The sequence below is a fragment of the Scylla paramamosain genome, chromosome 25 (assembly GCF_035594125.1).
Source record: "Scylla paramamosain isolate STU-SP2022 chromosome 25, ASM3559412v1, whole genome shotgun sequence".
Taxonomy (NCBI): domain Eukaryota; kingdom Metazoa; phylum Arthropoda; class Malacostraca; order Decapoda; family Portunidae; genus Scylla; species Scylla paramamosain.
Window position 1 is genome coordinate 19,266,923 of NC_087175.1, and position 23,970 is coordinate 19,290,892.

Consider the following 23,970-nt stretch of genomic DNA (forward strand, 5'->3'; position numbering starts at 1 on the left):
GTGGGAAGACAATAGAACCCGGAGCAGGCAGGACCTGACGTGTTAGGAATTACTGAATGGAACGGCCACTCATCCTACTGACTCTTTGGCCATTCAAGTTCTGATATCAAAATGGTGGTCATGCTAAAATCAAAGTCCTAAAATAGTTGAAAAATAGTTCATCAATATATATATGTATAGTTAATTAATTTAAATCTGTTATTTAAAATACATAGTATCATGCAGAAAGTGGGAAATGAGAATGCCATGTGGAGCACAGCCTCAGACACTGATGAGTCCTGCATGAAGTGACAGATTCTTAATCTTCACATCTTGGAGCACCTCTTGGTTCACTGGATAGGCAACACTTAGACAACCATAATTTAATTAAATTATTTAGTTTTGGTGCTGCAGTGAGGTCATGTGGAGCAAGATAACAACACATGGCCAAAATTTAGCAATGTGTTACCAAAGCAGTACAATTTTCTTGTACAAATTAGAACTTTAACTGGTCCCAAATGCTTCTTTCTAAAGTGCCATTTTAATACAATTTATAATTTTTTAAGAATTTCAACATATTAAAAACTGCAAACCACTATTAATCTCATGCCAATAACAAGAATCTTTACCATAATTACATATTTTAAGGATACCCATAAAGGTGTCAGATTCTTATACGAACAAGACTCTGGTGTACTGAGACTGGCTGTGTTTTTGTAGTCCAGATGTCATACATGAATAATGAGGGTGAGGGAGTGAACAGGTGTGTGATGCAAATACATTACTATACTACATTATATTTTCGGCAATATATACATCAATGTTAGTGTTTGAGTCCGAGTTTGTTTTGGTCTAGGTGTGTGTGTGTGTGTGTTTATGTAATTGTATTCTTAATGGATTGAGTTATGCTTTCTATGTCCCTCTTTTTTAAAATGATCACATTTTCTATGAATTAACATATATGTATAAGATTTCAGTCAAGCTGAATATCTGCTTCTGTCCAAGTGAGATTTAAACTGATGAATGTTCTTTGTTTATACCATTCCTGTGTGTGTATGTGAGTGCGTGAGAGAGAGAGAGAGAGAGAGAGAGAGAGAGAGAAAGCAAATATGTATATATTTATTTACCCATATGTATTTTTACAGGAATGCATCAAGCTTGTATGTCCCATTAATTATGTCAAATTGTCATATTTTCTTTAAATTTATGTACATTATTTGCACACTTCAACTGGCAATGTTTTCCATTAATCTATTGCTCCATTTGTGTGTGTGTGTGTGTGTGTGTGTGTGTGTGTGTGTGTGTGTGTGTGTGTGTGTGTGCGTGTGTGTGTATGTGTGTGCGTGTGTGTGTGTGTGTGTGTGTGTGTGTGTGTACGTGTGTGTGTGTTTTCACTTCTTGGCTGGCTCCTGTGTTGCCTGAGTGTCACCAGAGTCGAGCTGCTTAAGTAGTCTGAAGAGCGCTGCTGCCTCTCGGATGCGGCTGAACTCTATGCAGAACGCCTGCACCTCAATGAACAGTTCCTGAAACAAAGAGTATCAGTCAATTACAGCCATTACTTATTTAAATTAATATATCTTTCTTCCCTTCTTGTTAACATTTTCTCTCTCTCTCTCTCTCTCTCTCTCTCTCTCTCTCTCTCTCTCTCTCTCTCTCTCTCTCTCTCTCTCTCTCTCTCTCTCTCTGTGTGTGTGTACCTGGACATTAATGATCTTGTTCCTGATGAGTGACTGCAGGAAGACACACACAAGGCGCACCAGTCTGTTCTGCATGTAGCGATCCTTGATGGTCTCACACGTGCTGATGCAGTTGCTGATGTACAGGTGCACAAACTCTGATGGCAACTCCACTGCTGTTGTGAGTCTGGGGAGGGATTTGAAGCTGTACTGTATTCATAGTACCTTTCCTCACCTGTCTACCCTTTCCCAGGGCCACACTCTATCACACATTCTATATATCCATCTCTTTTCCTTTGATGCTTTAATATCCTTCCTTCAACATATCCAGCTTCGCCATCTCCTGTAACACCCGACAATATTGCTATATGACCACTGATGCTAGCACACTTATACCTCTCAGTTAAAATTACTTACTCATCCTCTTGAAAGATCCTTTGTTCAACCTCCAGCTTCTTGTAAATCTAATATAAGAATGAAAATACAGCACAAAGATATACAGTTAACTTTTGCTGGCATCAGTACTCACCTGTTGACCACTTCCATGGAGTGGAGGGACATTTCCATATTGACCAACACACTGAAATACTCGGTGATCTGGCTGGACTGCATCAGCTTGAGCAAAACTTCAATGGCTATGAGTGGGTTGTGCTCCACCAGGTCTGGTAACTATAGGGAAGGAAGGAGGTTTTACTCTCTCTCTCTCTCTCTCTCTCTCTCTCTCTCTCTCTCTCTCTCTCTCTCTCTCTCTCTCTCTCTCTCTCTCTCTCTCTCATCCTCTCTGTCACCATCACCTACATGTGCCAAATCTTTCCACACACACACACACACACACACATGCATATCAGTCAGATAAAAGTTTAAAGTCTATCTCTCATTCTAACAAAGGATGCATACTTTGGGTAGTTTGAAGTCTCTCTCTCTCTCTCTCTCTCTGCCAATCCAGCATACCTTGGGTGGGGTGAGGCCAGTGTGGTACACCATGCGAGGGTCTTGGTTCAGCTGAGTGAGGAGGTGCTGCTGTTGAGGCAAGGACAGTGTCTCCTTGAACGCCTTGGCCATGAGACGCTTGGCCTCCGCATCTCCTCCTGACAGCACACACATGGAGGCGTCGTACATCACCCGCTGTTCTGCCCGGTCCACTGAGGTTATCCATACCAGCTAGGGAAGGAACAGAAAAGTGACAGAGTTGAATGATAATATGAAAGGTGACTGAGTTGAATGTCTAAATTTGAAAAGTGGTTGTTTTGAATGCTTGAATGTTAAGTGATAGAGTTGAATGACTGAATATGGTAAGTGGGTTGAATGATTGAATATGAAAAGTGACTGAGTTGAATGACTGAATTTCACAAGAAACTGTGTTGAATGAATAAATTTGAATAGTGACCGAGTTGAATGACTGAGTTTAAATATTCAAGCCAGTAATCATAAGCACTTTATTCATTCATAGGGACTTCTTTCTGAGGTGACAAAGTTCATTAGTTCTCATGGATATCTTTTTTCCCACAAGTGACTATGAGTTGTATGACTGCATTTTAAGTATCTGAGGTAATATTTTTAAATGCTCTATTCTCTTATAATGACTACTTTTGAAGGTTCTCATGGATATTTTCACTTTTCACAGAATCCTTGTTAAACTATCACTAGAATCATGAAAACACTTTTACACACCAGAATTTTCCACTGTAGCCTGTTAAAAGTGGTTAAGATAAGGCAATGACATAAGAATAATATCCATGAACTAAGATAAATGAGGCTTTTAATGGGTGGTGGAGAGAGAGAGAGAGAGAGAGAGGCAGAGTATTGTACCAGTGAAATGTGTCAGTAAGGTTGTAGATGTTTTAAAGCATGAACTTACGGCAAAGAGTATGATGAGGTGCATATGCGATGTCACTACAAAAGACACCCTAATACATGAATTACTGAGAAGCACACTTGTAATGAGAGGAACAGTAATGAAGCATAATGCTCTGGCTTGGCTTTGTATTTAGTAAGAATGAGTGACTGGATAACGCAGGATGAATATAATGAAAACACAGTTGATGATTTAGTGCTCAAGTCTCGAGATCTCCTCTTGCTGTCTCCCTCACCTCATCTTCAGCCACATGCAGAGAAGGGGTGAGTTCTATAATTTATTGGGAGAAGCATAGCCTAGTGCCTGTGATATGAAACAACATCACCAGAAGCAAGGCAAGAAATCTTTATAAGCATCTACTAGAAAACAGGGGATTAAAAAGTATAGATCTTGCTATGTCTACTCAGTTTAAAGATTAGAGATGGCTGTAGGAGAAGTAAAGATGTCTCAGAGTGATTAGCAATAGAGGAAAGATGTACCAAATAGCAGTCAAAGAGTTAAAAGCCCACACAATTCAGTTCTCTGTGTCTGCCTCACCTCATCCTCCGCCACATGCAGGGGTGGGGTAAGTCTGATGATTTCTGGGGAAAAGTACTGCTGTGCTAGGCTGGGGGAGGACGGCCCACACAGCAGTGCCTCACAGGTCCGCTTCACCTGACCCGGTTCACTTAGCAGTCTGTGAATCAAAGCGCAATGACACAAACACTTGCTACACTCCATTATGCTTACTATTGTTATCTTTCCCCTCAGGCCTCATGCTCTACACAAGCTCAGTCAATATGTTAACTTTATTTGTAGTCTCTATATTTTTTCTGTAATAAGATGAGAAAGTAAAAACATGGAAGTAAATATACTGATAGAAGCCTTCCTCCATCTCTTAACAGAAAACAAGCAGATTAAAGTGCCAAAGATAAAAAAAAAAAAAGGAGCCAGATTAGTTATACAAATGTCCTAATATTTTTCCTTCAAAGAAAAATACACACACACACACACACACATGAGTAACATGAAGATATTTACTATTCCAAACAGGAACACTTGACACTTGGAATGAGTTGGATGTGTAAGTGATGTGAGTAAGAAACATCAACAACTTCAAGACCAAATAGGATGAGAACAGATATGAGAAGACTACATAAAAGCTTGACTCATTCTGTTCACAACACACACACACACACACACACACACCCAGAGTTAGGTGCAGGCTGCGGGTAGGAGTAGACCACTGGCACACCACTCTTGGCGGTGTCTGGGCGGTCTGAGAGGAGGTCTGCCAGCGCCTGCTTCAGACTGCTGGTGTCAGCCGGCGGGTGGTTGCTCACATCCAGACTCATGATCTGGCTGGCCGTCCTCTTCAGCAGCTGCAGGGATTGGTGGGATGGGATTGTTACTCAGTGCAGTGGTGGAATTATTGCTCTATATCACAAAGACTCCACTAAGTCACCCAAGATTCACCTCAATAACCACACTCATCTGTCTCTTCTCTGTTGACACACACATACACATCAATATTTTTTCTTTTTCTTTCTTCTTTGTTCTTACGTCCAAGTTCCCCCTCATGACAGTGTCTCCTAAGAAAGAACTTTGGTTTTGGCATTTAGGAAGATTACCTTCAGTGGATACCCTTCCTAACCTCACAGAGTTGCCCAAATTCAAACCCATGTGCCTGAGAACCCATCAGCCATCATGTGCTTCCCACAGTAAGAGCAACCCCACTGAGGCTGCCTGTTCTCTCCCACACCCACCTCCTTGCTGTTCTTGTCTGTCAGCAGGGTAGAGAGGAAGAATATTTCCGGCTGTGTGAACCTTGGGACCTGCCCGGCAAACTCCAGCTTCTTGCCTGTGCCCTTTGCAACATCATCCAGGGGGTGCTGCAGGGAAAGACATGATGCTCATAACCTAAGCAAAGTCTTGTACCTATGATTTGGTATAAAAAATCTTATGTAACTAACAAGAATTATATATATATATATATATATATATATATATATATATATATATATATATATATATATATATATATATATATATATATATATATATATATATATATATATATATATATATATACCATTAATCTAAACAAGCAAAATGACTTGTATCTATTGTTTGGTGTAAAAAGTTTCAGCAACTAACAAGAATTATATATTTCTATATAATATTAGCATTAACAGTGATATGAATGTAGGTGAGAAAAGAATGTAGATTAAAACAAGGATCAAAATACATAAATGGAAACAACTCTTTGTGTACCCATATTAAGGGAGTTCTTAGCAACTGGTGTCAAATATATATGGATAGATGGACACGTATTCTCTTGATCTATTTCTTGATTATTCTGATGTTTAATTCTTCAGTTTCCTTAAGAAAGTAAGTGTGGTAGAAGCACATTTACTTGTTGCTGTCTATAAACTCACTCCGGTCCAACTCTTTCAACAATTCCTCTCCCTCTCTCTGCCTCTCAAACATTTCAACATTGTCCTGCCATGTTACAAGCCTCTCTAGCTATTAGCATCTATCCTCAAATCACACCATATGACTGAGATTCACAGAAATCATATAAAGTGAAAGGAAAAGCACTATCTAAAGAACTTGATTTAACTACAATTAGGTAAACACACACCAGAATGTTGATGAAGATGGGGAGGAAGGGATTGCCAGGCGGTGGCTCTCCTCGATACAATTCATGGAGGATGGTGACGGCCGAGAGTCTCTGTGTGGGGGTGGGGAGCAGGTCTGGCTGCTGCAGGAGGAACACCAAGGCACTGCCCACTGCACCACACAGGAGGAAAAGAACAGGATTTTTGAACTATCGGTAAGACAACTATGGTATTCTATGGAAAGAGGTAAGTAGTGCAACTAAACTTTATTAATATCAACTCATTAAAAAAAAGAAAACATATAGTATGAAGAACACCAAGGCACTGCAAGATTATCTAGCCATCAGTAGGACAACCATGATATTGTATGGAATAAATGTTGTGCAATTCAGACTTCATTCATATCAATTTATTGCAAAGGAAAATGTACAATATGAGGAACACCAAAGCACTGCCAACTGCACCACAGGAGGAAAAGAACCAGATTTTTTTTACTTCAGAAAGATAATTCTGATACTCTATAGAAAAACATGAATAGCACTACTCAAACTTTATTACTATCAATTTGTTTCAAGGGAAAGTATGCAATATAAACAACAGAATAATTAACACAAAAGAGTATTCTCTAAACATAAGTGCACAGGCTGATGTCTCACAAGTGACTTCCTACAGAAGACTAATGAATCACTTGCATGTTCACATAAAGACTTACATTTAAAATAGTCTTCCTTATTGAAGTTTTGGTACACTTGATGGGTGATCTTTTCTAAGGTAAACAATTCAGTAGATTCTTCCGATAATATCCTGCAAGACACAGAAAAATGTGAGAGGAACAACCACGTGTCTGACAAAAGGTATACTAATTTTAATTAAACAAGAAAACAAAAAGATCTCTTCTCTGGTATTCTGTTACATGTGGTGATCTGGCCAATATTTCAGACTATAAATGAATCAAATTTTCTCCCCTCCCACCTGAATATTCTGCTTCACCTCTTCTGATCTTGCTGACTGCATGCCCACCCTCCTCCTGTGGCCTTGCTGCACAAAGCTTTCTACTTCTTTTACCCCTATTCTATTCACCTTTCTAATGCAAGAGTTAGCTAGTATTCCCAGTCTTTCATCCTATTCAAATGGTAAACTCTAGAACCCCTGGCTTGCTTCTGCATTTCCTCCTACCTTTGACTTGAACACTTTCAAGGTAGAGGTTTAAAGACACCTCATAATTTTGGATAATTCTTTTGACTGTAGTGTTAGAATACTGGCACCTTCAGTGGGCCTCTTCACAGTAAGGGTTTGTTGCCCTTTGCCGGAGCATCCCTTAAATTAAAATATCCTGAAGCTTATAGACAGGAAAGAAAGCAAGAACTAGGAAGACTATATGGTACTGCAGTGTTATCTAGTGTCCAAACTATGTACAGTCACCCCAGTGTTATATACAATCTCCTCTACGGTCAAACTATGTACAGTCACCCCAGTGTTATATACAATCTCCTCTATGGTCAAACTATGTACAGTCACCCCAGTGTTATACACAATCTCCTCTATGGTCAAACTATGTACAGTCACCCCAGTGTTATACACAATCTCCTCTATGGTCAAACTATGTACAGTCACCCCAGTGTTATATACAATCTCCTCTACGGTCAAACTATGTACAGTCACCCCAGTGTTATATACAATCTCCTCTATGGTCAAACTATGTACAGTCACCCCAGTGTTATACACAATCTCCTCTATGGTCCAACAGTAAAGGGCATTTCCAAATCAAACAAATCAAACTCAATGACTACATAAGCCTCCTACCTGACCACTTTATTTCTGTTGATTATGAATGTCAATCCACTCCAGCTATCAGAGTAATTAGAATGTTGAGACCTATATAATGGGATAGGTAAGGATTATGTAATGTAATTGGGGAATGCAGCTTATTGTAATACCACTATTTCTTATGAGAAAAGCTACATAAAATGTCTCCTGGCTAACATGTATACACAATAATCTCCCTTCTAATGGTGAAATGTATTTCAATGCTAAACCTAACTCAACTCTTCACAATATGAATTTTTTTTTTTCCACTTTCAACTTCAACAGACATAAGAAGGGAGAGAGTTAGGCCCATATTGTTCAACACTTGCTTCTCATCACAAGTATTTCCACAGGACATTGATGTTAAGTCAGAAATATCTATTACTGACTATATAATTTTTAAGGGCCCAAAATTTCCCAGCAGACACACACAATGATAGAATGGGCATTGTTATTAAAAGATGACAACAGCAGTAATACATAAAATGACAATACAGCATTTACTATTGTCAGTTTTGGGGGCTGAGTCTCCAGCAGACATAGAATGATAGAATGGGTTAGGCTAGTGTCCATAGGGGATGTTAGGGGGGGCAAAGCCTCCCCCATTAGGTTAGGTTAGTGTTCTTAAGGGTTTCCAAGTTGGGCAAAACTCCCTAGTTAGGTCAAGTTGGGTTTGTCTCCTTAATTAAGAGGGGGATCCAGGGGGGGCCAAAGCCCCTCTAGTTAGGTTAGCCTAATGTTCTTTAGGAGGGGATCCAAGGGGGGTTAAGTCCCCAAGTAGGTCAGACTGGGAAGTTCCCCAGTTTTCATAATATGATGTCTCATCCTTAGACTTTTCATGAATATCCAAATTTGGAATAATTTGGCTTCCTTCACCCTAAAACCCCACTTTCCAACCAGGTCGCCAAGCTTGTTGGGATAGAGATGGAGGAAATAGGAGAGGATGTATCATGTTAAACTGAAAGTTTACCAGTTAGAGATGGGTATGGGGGTGGGTAGATATTCCCTGTTTATTCAGTTTTTTAGGGATTTTCCCAAGAAGTTGTATTTTTCCCCTTAGACTTTCAAGATTTCCTAAATTTGGCCTATATTGACTTCCTCTGCTAAAACCCCCTTTTCCACCGGGTCTCCAAGCTTGCTTGTTCTGGAGAGGGGCGGCAATGGAATACATAAGGAGCCGCTATTGGTGAGATTTACCAAAAATAAGACAACAGTAAAGAAATAAATAATTTAATCGACAACTTAAACACAATCTTTATTGTCAATGTTGAGGTAACTACGAAACAAAGGATTTTAATTGGTTTAGCAGATCAAGAGGTCACAGCAGACGCATCCCTATGATGTTTACTTTTTACAAGGAGATCACAGCAGTAATACATAAAGTAATGGACAACCTTGACAATACAGCAACTTTTGTCAATTTTAGGATAACTGTGCAAACAGATCACTTCAGTTAGTTAGATGGGTCGAGACCTCCCAGCAGACACATAGAATGACAGAACCGGCATTTGTTATTATAAGAAGGCAACAGCAACGATAAACAAAGTAATTAAGTATCTTGACAATGCAATAATCACTATCAAATTTTGGGGTAACTAATATAACATCAATCCAGTTTGTTTAGCGGCTCAAGAGTTCTCAGCAGACACATAGAATGATAGAAACGGCCTTTGTCTACAGGGTGGCGTGTTTCCTTGAGCCAGGTGATGAGAGCAGAGGGAATAAGAGCGGGAAGACTGACCCGAGTAGCGTGGTGAGGCCCTTGCTGGAGAGCGCCATTCTTTGTTTACTTCAGGCGCCACGAACCTATTTGTTAATTCACTGTCTCCTGAAATAATAGGAATTGTTTTGATTTGATTTGATTTAATAAATGTATGATTGTATATGAAATATTGCGCACAACAAAGAAAAAGGGCGGAACGTGCCAGCCTCTTCTTGAGCACAGGATAAATGAAAGAAAAGTTTAACAGATATAGAACTGCACACGAAGAAGGATAATTGAAATAAAAGATTTATAGAAATAGAACTGCACATACATGTATATTAAAAAAAAATATATATATATATATATATATATATATATATATATATATATATATATATATATATATATATATATATATATATATATATATATATATATATATATATATATATATATATATATATATATATGTGTGTGTGTGTGTGTGTGTGTGTGTGTGTGTGTGCATATATGATCCAATAATGAGATATTTACAGTCTGTAAAACTGGAATTGCAAGACGGAGTACACCGCATCACCTGCGTGGGGGGCAAACTTGGGATATATTTTTAAGAATATCCATGAGTCCAAAAACCAATGAACAAGAGAAGGTATGTCATAATGGTCCTGCAGCCTAAATTTATTAATATATGGACATTTCATGACATAGTTAGGGAAATAAGAGTTATATCTTTCTTGGACAGTGTCGCGGTGTCCCTTGATGCAGCACACTATTAATATACAGGCGAAAAAAAAAAAAAAACGTGTAGTTTAACATATACTTGCAATGAAGCAAGATTGTTTGGAATAATCTGTAATAAAGAGGTATGGGACTCCCTCTGGGGTCATAGCCCACTGCGGGGCCATACAACAAAATTTTGAGGGCCATAACCTGAGGCTATGTACACATATAAATCCCAAGGCCCAACACACTAGAACAGCCAGTCAGAAGAATATGAGGTGGGATGAATAGAATTACAGTTATTGCACTTTTACAGTTAGTGATTTTTTATTTTTTTTTTCCATAATGGACCTACATAAATGAAGGACTACAGACAATCACTGTTGTCACGAGATGTGGACTGGTGGGGAGAGGGGGGGGGGGGCATGGATGGGGATCATATATGAAAAGTGGTAAAGATCAGAAAAGTTTCGGAACCACTGGACTAGTATAATGATGCTTCAATCTGGTTAGCCGCACGTACAAAGTTGACTCCTGCAGAAAAATGCCAGATTTCTATGAAGTAGTTATACTAATACCAATGTAAGGGGATAAATAGTAGATAAATAATAATTTTGTTGATAGAAAATGCAAAATTGCGAATCTTGAGGAGAGACGAAGAAAAACTCATAGACAAAAGAGAAAGAGCAAATGTCGCAAATGACAGTGAAATTTAATGGTTAGCAGCATTTTTACTCTGATAACAAGGCCATCTCTAATGTATGAAGAGAAATGCCAACCTGATTTAGTGAAGTAATACTAATGTAGAAGAAAAATTGAGAAAAAGCATAATTCTCTTGATGGTTTAGGCAAAATAAATCTGAGGAAAGACGAAGAGAGAGAAGAAAGCTGAAGCAAATTTAATGATACCCATATTTTCCAAATTACAACGCAGGATTATTTCGTGGGGAAGTAGTAGTAGTAGTAGTAGTAGTAGTAGTAATAATAACAGTAGTAGTAGTAGTAGTAGTAGTAGTAGTAGTAGTAGTAGTAGTATACAAAAATCATATTCCTGCTATGTTAGATGCAAAATCCTGAGGAGAAACGCGAAAGAGGTAGAAAATATAAATGTAGTTCAGACAAATAACACTTCAAATTTAATGGTTATGTGCATTTTTCAAGCTTATTTGGGGATAAAGTGGCAGTGGTAGCAGTAGTAGTCGTTGTATTACCAATGTAAAAGAATAAACAATAAAAAAAATGTAATAGCTCCGTTGATGAGAGACGAAGAGAGAGAAAGGGAGAAACTACTTGAAAATATGGTTAACTGCAATTTCTGATTATTACAGACAAGATTAACTCTAATAAAAAAAGCTTATTTCATGGAATAGTAGAAGTAGTAGAATACAAATAAAAAAACAATATAGAATTTGGAAGAAAGAAGAAAGATGGATAAAATTTGATAGGCCCGAGCATCCCAGGCGGCGCGGGAAGCCCCATCTGGCGGCGGCGGCGGCGGTCTCGGCGGCACCATGTCGGGGGACTTCGGGACGGGCAAGACAATATTCGTTTTAGCCATAGTAGTGGGCTGTTTCGCGGTGCTATGGCCCAAGATATTCTACCCAATGCTTACAGCCTCCGTTAAGCAGCCACCCTCCGCGAGACAAGGTAAATATGGCGGGGAAATGAGGAAAGAAGATCAGGGGACAGAGTTTAGCAGACGAAATATATCTCAGCAGACGACACATTTCCGTATTGTGGCTCGTATTTTTGCGGCTTATTTACTGAAATTGATGATAACGTGACTTGTTATGGATGAAAAATGCCTGTAATTCGTTTTTTGTTGTTGGAAATTAGTTTTTTGATGTCAGGATATTATTAGAAATGTGTTTATTAGGGTAAATATGTTAATGGTGAGAATGTTGTGTGTGCTCCGGTCACCTTTCCTCTGGTATTGTGCCCTACCTGTAACCTTATCCTGCCAGGCGATAGTTATGGTCTCTTTTATCTCTGTACACCTTACCTGGGTAATTAGTGTTAATTATTCAAGTGTGTAGGACAGGGTTTCACCATTTTTAGGCCATATCAGGTTAAAATTGCATATGAAATAGAGTTTTGTCAAGTGAAAATTACTTGAGTGTTTAATTAGTCGGGTGTAAAGGGCAGGACCTCACCCGTATTTGGCCATAACTGGTGGAAATTACGTATGGGTAAAAAGATGGAAGCATATCAAGTTTGGAGAAATAACTCTTAGACATTATTGTAAGTCTCCATCATGGCTCAGGACTCATTCCTCAGTCAACACCTCGTCTGAGTGTTTAGTTAGTCAGGTGTACAGAGCATAGCAATATTAGCCCATAACAGGTTGAAGTTGCATATTGACTTTAGATTGAATTGTATCAAGCTTAGAGAAATAACTGAATTTATGGCAAACCTTCCCAATAACTGATTCATTTGTTTTCTTCATGTTTCTCTTTAAGTAGCCTGAAACTAAAAGACCATTTGAAAAGATTTTTTTTTTGAGGGAAACATGTTACTTAACCTAGCCCAATAAAGGAAATTTGTTAAGATGTTACTAATGGAGAAACTATATTGATTCCATGGTGTGGTGGATTAAGTGGGTTTATAAAGAACTCATTTCTGATTAATTAAGGAGTCTTTTCAGTAAATTGGAAAAAAATATCCTTGATTTCACTCCTTGACATCTTACCTTGACCAGTCATTGCTGCATCTTACCAAAAGCTCTCAGAAACTTCAACAATAACAACTAAGTGTTTGGGAGATGACAGATGTAACACAAAACTAGTATTGGAGAAGTAATAAGGCTCAAGTAAAAGAAGAAACAAACAAAAAAAAAACAGGAAAAGTTCAAGTTAATGTTTAAAAGTCAGGGAGAAAATAACAGCTAGAAGTGTTTGATTAATAACAATTGCAGCATAACACTGACACTCAAGTCATAAAACTCGGACAAAAACCAAAGAAAACTTTAAGGTGATGTATAAAATCCTGGACAGCTTGTGTCAATACAGTGCCTTCTAGCAGTTATATATGCATGGTTCGTCCTTTGGTGAAAACAGTGTTACTTAGCTGACCGAAGCATTATGCAGGAACAGTGCATTTAAGAAGATATCCCTCAGATCAGCTAGTAAGGTTAGGTTCCCTGAAGTCAACTAGTAAGGTTAGGTTAGGTGTGTTGTAACTTTGCCAAATTTGGGGATGACTACAGAGGTATTTGCTGGGAGAGATGAGAGCAGTGTAGTGTGAGGATGTTGCCATAGTGATGTTTGCGTGCCATTGACGATTACAGGACATGAAGGTTCTGAAACTAAGATGATTAAGCTTTTAAATAGTTTGTGTTGAAAGTGATTTTCTTCTTTTCTGATATCAAAACTGTCAATCCTATAGCATGTTTGGACTATTGAAAGATCAGATAGATTTATGGCTAGGGATGATAGATGGATGTAAGTAGGTATGTTTTATACATGGACTGCCATGTGTAGACCTGATGGCTCTCTTCATATTCCCTTATGTTCTTATGTTTAGGCAGGACAAGGATGTGTACTGTACTTGATAGAAGATAGTGTTTGTTGGAAAAATACTACCCTCTGTTCCTTGTTTTTATTACTATATTTATCTTTAACTTCCCTCTCATGTTTTCTTTACTTGTTCTTTACTGTTTCTTTTCACTTCTTTTACTTTTGTTTTTATCTGTACATTTGTTCTCTCATTCCTCTTCTCTTCTCTTCCCTTGCCTCACTTTGCAGTTTATAATTCACATCAGATTTAATTTCATTGTTTATGCCTCTCTCTCCTATTCACTCAGTCTCCCTCCCTGTTTTTATTTTGTCTCTCTTCTCCCTTCCTTCCTTTTTTTCTGCAGCCCCATTCCTGTGCAGTGTATGGTTCGTGTCACATTTGATTGCAGTGTTTATTCTTCATATCCACTAGTTTTTTCTTCCTTTCTTCCTGTGTTTACTTCTATATTTAGCGGCCTTTCCCTCCTTCCTTCCTCTCTTCCTTTCTTTCAGCTACATGGCCTTTTTACTGTCAGATATTATTTATTCCTCACTGGTTCATCTTCATTCTCCTTTCTGTTTTTTGCTTCTATATTTGTCTGTCCTCTGTCCTCTGTCCATCAACTCCACTCCACTTCATTTAAAAACTTGTAATAACTTTGTCTGACTACCTCTTCAGGCCACCTCAGTATAAGTATCTTCTGTATAATTCCCTGTTTAACCTGTCTTGATGTACCACTCTGGGAATCATCATTGTTGCTCCCCTCCTGATCTGTTTACCTGCTGACGTCTGCTAGAAAGGACCAACCTTGGGTCAGCAGGCAGGGTGTTGCATCACATGTCTTGCCGAGCACCTTGGTGGCTGCACTGACCTTCAGGCTTTTCTCTCCTTTCTTTCTTGCTTTCTTTCCTTAAGCCTTCTTCACTGGTTGGTTGTATTTGTTGCTTTATTTTTGTTTGGTTTTGGTTTTTCTATTTTCCTCTCTTATTTCTGTCTACATTTTTTACAATTTTTTTTGTGTCTTTTTTGTTTGTTATTTTTTATTATTTTTACTTGTGTTCATTTGGTTCTCGCTTTTCTTATTCTTTTTCCTTCTCAGTGTTTTGTTTATTCTATTTTTATACTTCTTTTCCTGCTTAATTTGTTAGTGGGTTCTTGTTTTCTTCATTATTTCCTTCTTCATTAGAGTTCTTGTTCTCTTTACTCTCTTCTGGTTTTCAGTTTTCTTCTTTTTCCTTCTTTACTTACGAGAGTTGCTTGTTCTTTTCTTTACTCTCGCATGGCCTTCAAATTTATTTTTTCTCTTTATTTATTACTGTCACTTGTTCTTTTTGAATTGCGTCTGGTCTTGTCTTTTTCTCTCCTTCATTCCCTTTTATTCTTTTGCTCCTCTTCTCCAATCTATCATCTTCACCATTGTTTCTTCTATATTTATCACAGCTAGTCACCTAGCTATCCATTCCTAATTCTCTTTATTTTATTATCACTCTTCTTTCCTCTGTTTCATCTCTTTACTTTACTTCTATTCCATCTATTTACTTCACTTACCACAGCTGGCTCTCTCTTAAAGGGTTTATCACACTGGGCAAAATTTCTATGGTCCTTCAGTCAGACCCACAATTACTGCTTGCATGATCCTCAGTATTGATGATTTTTAAGGTATCCACTATCGTTCAATGCTACAGTAGATTTTATGACTGAAGATCATTGGAAATTTTGCTGAGTGTCATGAGCCCTTTACTCTCCCACCTCAGATTTCTTTTCTTGTAATATGCATACTTACTGAAATCTACAAGGCTTAGTTTGTGCAGTTTTGTGTCCTTTTAGGCTGGAGGCACATAGAAGGGGTTTCTCTTCTTTGTCATACTCCCCTTGTGAATTATTGTGCTTTGTTGATGGCTCTTGATAGAACTTTGAACTTGAAATAGCTTGTGTTTATGGTAATCTACATGAAATGCTGTGCTGTTTTACTGGTAACTTTTGAAAGAACTGGGTTCCTTACATTTGGAATAACTAGTTACTTGTGTTTTGCTGCTGATGTTTGATTAGAATGAGAACCTTTGAACTTGAAATGACCTCATACTTTTGTTTTGTTGATAACATTTAATTGAATTTGAATATTTTAACTCGAAATACCCTCTGATCAGTATTTTGTTCGTAACTTTTGATAGAATTGGAGTCTTTTGAACTTGAGAAACAACCTGTGACTTAGTATTTGAATATTTTAACTTGAAATAATCAGTGGCCAGTATTTTATTTGTAACTTTTTATAAAATTTGAATCTTCTTGAACTTGAGAAACAACCTGTAACTTGTGTTTTGCCAGTAATATTTGCCCTTTGTTCAATCTCACTGAGGGTTCATGCTAAGAGCTATCAAGTTCTGTCCAGTTCCGAGTGTGCTGGCGGGAGAGACAGACATACGAACCTGCTCTATATTGTGTTGTGTTTATAATGTGTTTATATTGATGCATACTACATGTGATATTTTCTTTTGTCCTTAGCTGGGAAACATGAGCGTGAGTATTATTGAGGATTTTTTGGTGAGAGAATAAGACAGATATACATATATTCGTACATACTTATTACTGTGTTTTGTTATATAAATTTATGTATACTACATCATATATTTTCTTTTGTCTTTAGCTGTGAAACATGAGCGTGAGTATTATTAACTATTTTGAGTGTTATGTCATTTTTTTTTAAGGGTTAATCTGTTAATGGTATATAACTTGGATGTAACATTAGTATTCATTATGTATATTCTTTCTTCAATTTCTCTTCATTTGCTTTTGATATTTTCTTTTCCTCCTAGTTTTTTTCTCCTCTTTTTTTGGTGTGTGTTTCTTTCCAAGCCTCCTGTTCATTCTTTTTTCATGTGTCTTGTCTTTCATTTCCTTTAATTTGTATTCTCTTTATTCACTTTTAATCCCCCCCTTTTTTTTTCTTGCCTTTTGTTTTTTTTCTGTTCCTTCATTTTAATTGCATCTTTATCTATTCTTAACTCATTTTATTTATTTTATTTTTTTACTTTTTCCTATTCCTCTTTAAACCATTTTGTATTCTCATGACTTTTATAATCTTTTTTTTTGGTTCATCTTAGTTTCACTCATCTCTACTTTATCATATTTGTCCATGTCTGTTTTTTATCTGCCTTTTCTAGATATGTTCTTTCCTGTCCTGTTTTTCTTATTCCCTTCTCTTAGTTTTACCTTTTAAATTTATCATGTACTCCTGTTTGTCTTTCTGCCCATCTGCTCTGTCTATCAATCGTTCTCTGGTTTCATTCTCAAAAGCTTCAGTATTTCATCTTTATTACTTTCAACATGCTGTAGTTAAGTTACTGGAGTTTACAAGAGTTTCCATGATCCCAGTGATATTTCAACAATGGACTCTGCATCATTAGTGGCAAAACATTATGAGAACCTAATTATCTGTGTGACCTTTGGAAATATGCAGTTCCAATGAGAGTTTTAATGCATTAGAAGATTACAGTGCTCTCTCTCTCTCTCTCTCTCTCTCTCTCTCTCTCTCTCTCTCTCTCTCTCTCTCTCTCTCTCTCTCTCTCTCTCTCTCTCTCTCTCTCTCTCTCTCTCTCTCTCTCTCTCTCTCTCTCTCTCTCCTTCTGCTTCTTCTTTTTCTTCTCCTCTTCCTCCTTCATAGTCATAATTTTCCTACCGTTTCCTTTCTTTTTAACTTCCTCTTCTGCCATCTCTCTCTCTCTCTCTCTCTCTCTCTCTCTCTCTCTCTCTCTCTCTCTCTCTCTCTCTCTCTCTCTCTCTCTCTCTCTCTCTCTCTCTCTCTCTCTCTCTCTCTCTCTCCCTCTCCCTCTCCCTGTCACCCACCTAGTTAAGTAAAGTCTTGCATTCTCCACAAGGTTGGCAGTAGAACCCTTTACCATATACTTTTCACCCTTTCCTCCCTTCTCCCCCTTCCTTCCTACCCATCCACCTCCCAGGGATTGCTAAGGAGGGAGAGGAAGGAGGGAGGGATGGGAGGGAGAGAGGGAGGGAGTAAGACAAGAAGTGAGATATGAGACTCTACTTTTGTGTCTGAAGGTTGTTTTAAATTTAGCGTGTGTGTGTGTGTGTGTGTGTGTGTGTGTGTGTGTGTGTGTGTGTGTGTGTGTGTGTGTGTGTCAGGTGGTGGTGGTGCTGGTGGTGGCACTGGGGATGTCTGTGTGTGTGTGTGTGTGTGTGTGTGTGTGTGTGTGTGTGTGTGTGTGCGTGCGCGTGTGCGTGTGTTACGGTATTTAAACAGGTGCAGTGCTTTTATTTGTTGGGATACTACTACTACTACTACTACTACTACTACTACTACTACTACTACTACTACTACTACTACTACTACTACTACTACTACTACTAGATATTTTGAAAAGGAAATCTTGGCTGTGGAATATAGAGTTTTTACTTTCTCTCTCTCTCTCTCTCTCTCTCTCTCTCTCTCTCTCTCTCTCTCTCTCTCTCTCTCTCTCTCTCTCTCTCTCTCTCTCTCTCTCTCTCTCTCTCTCTCTCTCTCTCTTGGTTTTTCTTTATTTCTTTCTTTCATTTATTCATGTTTCTATCTCCTCTTCCTCTCTCCTTCCTATCTACCCTTTCTCTATCCTTTCCCTCTCTCCTCCTATTCTTCCTGCTCTCTCCCTCTCCTTCTCTCCTTCCCTTTCTACACAGCAAGGCTAGATAACAAGGTATTTATGCCATGGTTATATTAGCAACAACTGCTGCTTAATGGCTGGTTGGGCAGACACACCTCCCAATGTCCCTGAACCAAAGCCAGCAAGTTTTACACCATCACCTCCCAACAGCTACCCAAGACCAGCCTCACTATGCACTGTGCTGTGTAGAAATATTGTTAATCTGTTTGTAGAACCATAAAAACATCCTTAAAAACCAGTGTAACTTTAACTCGAGGCCTGCATTCAGAAACACTTTGTCCTCTCACCATGGTTGTTTTGAAAGGTCGCTGAGATAATTAATGTGGGTTCTCAAGAGTGTTTCACCTGTAAATAATGTAGGAATCTTGTTAATCTATCACTAGAACCATAAAGACATCCTTAAGAACCCATGCAACTTCAGCTGGAGCCTTTTGAATGTAGTGGAGGTGCAGCTAAAATTCCATGGTAATTATTTTTTATTTATTTATTTATTTTTTTATAATTACGCGTGTGTGTGTGTGTGTGTGTGTGTGTGTGTGTGTGTGTGTGTAAGTTGGCAGGTTAATGAGCTCACACCAGCTGTTGGGCAGGTGTGGTGAGTGGAGTGTCAGGTGAGTGAGGAATGAGCAGTAGTAGGTGGGGAGAGACAGACACACAGACAGACAGATAGACTGAGAAAAAAAAAAACAGAAATACTAAACTATGAAATGCGTTACAGATTACTTTCCTTCGAGAGAGAGAGAGAGAGAGAGAGAGAGAGAGAGAGAGAGAGAGAGAGAGAGAGAGAGAGAGAGAGAGAGAGAGAATCATAAAATGTGTCAGAGATTAGTTTTTAGAGAGAGAGAGAGAGAGAGAGAGAGAGAGAGAGAGAGAGAGAGAGAGAGAGAGGAAAGGAGAAAAGGGAAATACCAAGCTTTTTAGATATGTTAGACCTGTTTGCAGAGAGAGAGAGAGAGAGAGAGAGAGAGAGAGAGAGAGAGAGAGAGAGAGAGAGACACACACACACACACACACACACACACACACACTGGGACACAGACAGAAAGAAAGGAAAGAAGAGAGAAAGAGGAAAAGTTAGAGCAGTGAAGTGTGTTACAGGGTGGCTCACAAAAATAGCACATGACCCAAGCTCCCTCCAACAGTATGGTAAAAATAATGATGTCGAGTAAACTTCAGATCAAAAGTATGGTGACAGGAGAGAAAAATGCTCCTTGTGGGTTTTGATTTTATACTTCAAAATTCACTGGCATTATATTAGTAAGTCTTAATTATAACTTTCCTGGTGTTCAAAATTTTTTTCTCATTGTGAGTGGTGGGAATTTATTTTTGTATATTAGATTTTATATTTCATAACTCAGCTGCACAGTATTGGTAGATCTTAATAATGACTTTCCTGGGATTTCCAAATGTATTTTTTTTTTTTTTTTTTTACTTTTTTTTTAATTGCAAGTGATGAAAATTTTTAAAGTTTGAAATGTTGCATGCTTAAAATGCTTGTGGGAAATTTCCACTTCTCAACTGCACAATGTTAGTGGATCTTAGTTGTTACTTTGCTGGGATTTCAAAATGTAGGACTCTCTGTTTTCATTTTCATTTTTAAGTGAAAATGTTTTGTTATTTTGAAATTTTGTGCATAAAATGCTCCTTGTGGGAATTTTATACTTCAAAACTCAGTTGCCCATATATTATTTAGCTTATGTTTGGTCAAGCTACATTTTTTTTATTGAATTTGAGGGTTGTGAAGCTTCTTTCCACAGAAATATTGAATTAAAAACTCAAAGTATATTATTTAACATATGTTTTTGATCTCTGGAGATGTAAAGTTCAAAAGTCAAGAAATGTTTTTTTATTTAAAATCTGAAGATATATTATTTGATGTATTCACTAAGTTTTGGTATTTTGCCCTCAGAAGTATTTTGTATAATGAGTCCATTACTTATTTAATTTTTCTTATTGTGAGTGATGAAATTTGTGACCCAGAAGTTAGTTTTTGAAACTTGAGATTTACTTTACTTTCTGGAATCTTCATCACCCCAGACATAATATTTTTAAAAGTTGAGGTGCATTATTTCTTGCACCTTTCTTCCTTGAGTGGTGGAATTCCTGACTCAGAAGATAATTTTTGAAACTTGAGACTGACGTGATTTTTTCTCAACATTCTAGAATCCCGATCCACCCCAGACATAATATTTTAAAAAGCTGAGATGCATTATTTCTTGCACTTTTCTTCTATGAGTGGAGGAATTCCTGTCCCAGTGATGCACAGGCAGTGTGTGGTGCATTTTTACCTTAGCAGTTCCTCCTCCATCTGCTGCCAACTCCTCTTTGGCTGCTGTTTTGTTCCTGTGCAGAAACATTTGGGGGGTGGGGTGAAGACTGGTTTTAGTGTGGCTCTAATCATTTACTCAATTGTAACATCTTGTTTTCCTTGGGTTCTAAACTCTTAAAATACCCTTCATGTATTTTCTTGAACTTCTAAAATACTCAATTCCTTTCATGAAGACTCCAGGTTTAGTGAGACTTTACCACCTCATTACTCTAAGCATCTTGTTTTCTTGATCTTATAAGCTCTAAAATACCCTTCACTTGTTTCATCTTCTCAACTCTAAAATACCAGCCAATACAGTAACACTGTGTGAAAAGACTGGGTTTAGTGAGGCTTTACCCACCTTCTTACTCTTAGCTTCTTGTTTTCTTGATCTTATAAGCTCTAAAATACCCTTCTTTTCTTTCCTTCAGCTTCTAAACTCAAGAATACCAGTCCAGTAAAGTAACATTGAGACTGGATTTATTGGATTTAATGAGGTTTTTCTTATTTACTCACTCATATCTAGTTTTCTGCTTAACTGCTTGACTCTTAAAATGCCTTCTCTGTCTTTAGATAGTGGATATAGTAGCAAAGAAAACCAGCCTCTTGCACTAATTATTAATATATCAACTATATATCCCACCCGCTGGCTTGTGTCACGTTTATATACAAAGCGAACGTTTTCACCAGCATATTTGTGGAGGTCGGGGATGCTTCATGTGCCCTCTCACAAACATGTCTCCCCTTGTCATATTACTCCTCTCCTGTCATTGGTCTATGTATTACTATCATCTTGTTCGTTTACTCACTTGTAGCATCTTGTTTTCTTCAGCTTCTTTGTTATTTCCTCTTGTAATTTCCTGTATCTTTCACTAACTTATCTTCTCCACTTCTATCATTGCTCTTTACATTGATATCATCTAGTCAGTAGCTGTTTTCTTCAGCTTCTTCATCTCTCCTCTTGTATTTCCCATGTGTTTCACAAACTTGTCTTCTTTGCCATATTGCTTCATTCCTGCCTTTGTCTTACCAGTTTACTTATTTCTAGCATCTTGTTCAGCATCTTGTCATGTCCTCCTCTTGTTTCTCCTTGCAGCTTCTTCATATGGGCTCTTGTATTTCCCATATCTTTCACAAATTTGTCTTCTTTGCCATATTCCTTCATTCCTGTCTTTGTCTTTATCAGTTTACTTATTTGCAGCATCTTGTTCAACATCTTGTCTTGGCCTCTTCCTGTTTCTCCTCTCATATTTCCCATATCTCACACAAACATGCCTTCCTTGTCATATTGCTCCATTCCTGTCACTGCTCTGTATATTGATATCATCTTGTCTCTCAGTTCTTCCTCTCAATAATGTCAAATTTAGTTTATACAAGCTCTCCTCATATGATGAAAGAGTTGGACTAGGGGCATTCATCCTTGCTGTTTTGTTATATGATGTTTTGAACCTGTGTGTGTGTGTGTGTGTGTGTGTGTGTGTGTGTGTGTGTGTGTGTGTGTGTGTGTAGATATGAATATATCACAGAATTTGAGTCAAGGTCTAAAATATGAATATTATTATGGGGGCACTGGTTGAGTTGGAAGTACATTATATATTAATGCAGTTCATAAATAATAATGATTATATATATATATGAGTTAGACATCTGTTGAATTAAAGGTAAAAAGACTTGTTAAAATGTTTTGGTAACCCTTTTATGGGACTGGCATTTCAGTGAGCATATTTTTTTATTGGATTTTTGTTGCCCTTGGTCAGTGTCCTTCCTATATATAAAAAAAAAACCCCACACACACACACACACACACACACACACACACACACACACACACACACACACACACACACACACACACACACACACACACACACACACACACACACACACACACACACACACTTGCAGGATACAGTGAATGGTGGCAACACACACTGACATATTAGCATGTCACAGCAGCAGAGTGTGGCAGAGGAAAAGAGAAAATTCTTATCAAACTTCTGGATTTCATAGATATTTTGCGATTTCCTGGTTTTCCCAAAGAAGAAGAAGAAGAAGAAGAAGAAGAGAGAGAGAGAGAGAGAGAGAGAGAGAGAGAGAGAGAGAGAGAGAGAGAGAGAGAGAGAGAGAGAGAATCTTATTACAATCCTATCATGGAAACTTTTCAATTTTTTCTTGCACCCAAATACTTTCACACCACACCAGTATAAAAAAAACAAAAACATGTATACAAGTCCAATATTGTCCTTAAAGAGGGATGACTGAAGCAAGAGACCACCCCTTGTCTTGTAGAAGCAGGAGAGGAGAGAGACCCCTATTACTCACTCTGTTCCTTTTTAATCCCTATTGACAACATTCAAGAATTACACTAGCTATCACAGTTGACAACACAAACATTACATAAAGACTATTCTCCTAACCTTACCCAGTCAAATATCCTTCTTAAAGAGATATGACTGAAGCAGTAGGCCACTCCATGTCTTGAAGAAACAGAAGTAGAGTGGGAAATCAGTTATTCACTCTGTCACTTTTTATCATTCTAGCCCAGCCAAACCGTGTTCTTCCCACCATTTGGTTTCACAGGCATTACATTAGTAGCAGAGGGTCCCCAGTTATTCATTCTGTCCCTCTTAATCCCCATTGACAGCATTACTTTACTAGTCTCCTAACCCAGCCAGACTATAACCTCTCCACACCTGGTCTTCTGCTGTCCTTTTCATTCACCGTTGACAACACACAAGCATTACATTATCATTCTTCTAACCCAGCCAGACTATAACCTCCCCACACCTGGTCTTCTGCTGTCCCTTTCATTCACCATCAATCACACACAAGCATTAGATAGCATTCCCCTAACCCAGCCAGGCTATATCCTCCCCACCACCTGGTCTTCCATAAAATATAAATATCAAAGTATGAAAAGCAGCCATGCCATTGCCAGCATTTTTCACCACAGCTGTTACCTCACACCTCAGCTCCCCTCAGCTCCCCTCATCCCTGCCAGGCCATGAATAGGGTGCCCAGCATTGCTTCATAGGCCACAACAACCTTTGGGACGGTAACCCTTCACTGCTGTCCAGGTCCTTTAACACTCAGAATATAAGGAACATGAAAGACAAAAAGAAATAAGGGTTGGTGCAAGAAGCCATCATGCCTACATGTGCCAGGCCCTGC

The 23,970-nt window shown here is 38.2% G+C and overlaps 2 protein-coding genes across 11 annotated transcripts in view; one reads left to right on the forward strand and one right to left on the reverse strand.

Annotated features, from left to right (window-relative positions):
- Positions 1-760: 760 nt before the first annotated feature.
- LOC135113326 (CCR4-NOT transcription complex subunit 11-like) lies at positions 761-9,775 on the reverse strand. Its single transcript, XM_064028552.1, has 10 exons — positions 9,658-9,775; positions 6,823-6,914; positions 6,134-6,282; positions 5,256-5,381; positions 4,699-4,871; positions 4,048-4,186; positions 2,607-2,816; positions 2,185-2,324; positions 1,677-1,842; positions 761-1,502 (listed from the first exon to the last, which is right to left on the reverse strand). The coding sequence occupies exons 1-10, from the start codon at positions 9,693-9,695 to the stop codon at positions 1,371-1,373; spliced, it is 1,365 nt and encodes a 454-aa protein (XP_063884622.1). The 5' UTR covers positions 9,696-9,775; the 3' UTR covers positions 761-1,370.
- Positions 9,776-11,793: 2,018 nt separating this feature from the next.
- The window catches only part of LOC135113328 (mucin-2-like), a 69,654-nt gene continuing 57,477 nt past the window's right edge, over positions 11,794-23,970 (forward strand). For 3 of the 10 annotated variants that reach the window (XM_064028554.1, XM_064028558.1, XM_064028560.1), the window contains exons 1-3: positions 11,794-11,988; positions 16,339-16,353; positions 16,481-16,495. In XM_064028554.1, coding sequence (XP_063884624.1) covers positions 11,853-11,988; positions 16,339-16,353; positions 16,481-16,495 — 166 coding nt within the window. In that variant the 5' untranslated portion in view covers positions 11,794-11,852. The remainder of the gene's footprint in view (positions 11,989-16,338; positions 16,354-16,480; positions 16,496-23,970) is intronic. The other 7 variants (XM_064028563.1, XM_064028564.1, XM_064028555.1 and 4 more) reach the window with 4 other exon arrangements.

What these genes read in the sequence shown, in the direction of transcription:
- LOC135113326 (XM_064028552.1), bottom strand. Translation starts at nt 9,695, where the DNA reads ATGGCGCTCTCCAGCAAGGGCCTCACCACGCTACTCGG. An exon ending in CCATCTTCATCAACATTCTG is followed by an intron (nt 5,382 to 6,133) that starts GTGTGTGTTTAC and finishes CTTTCCCTGCAG; the next exon opens with CACCCCCTGGATGATGTTGC. An exon ending in CAGACAAGAACAGCAAGGAG is followed by an intron (nt 4,872 to 5,255) that starts GTGGGTGTGGGA and finishes CAATCCCTGCAG; the next exon opens with CTGCTGAAGAGGACGGCCAG.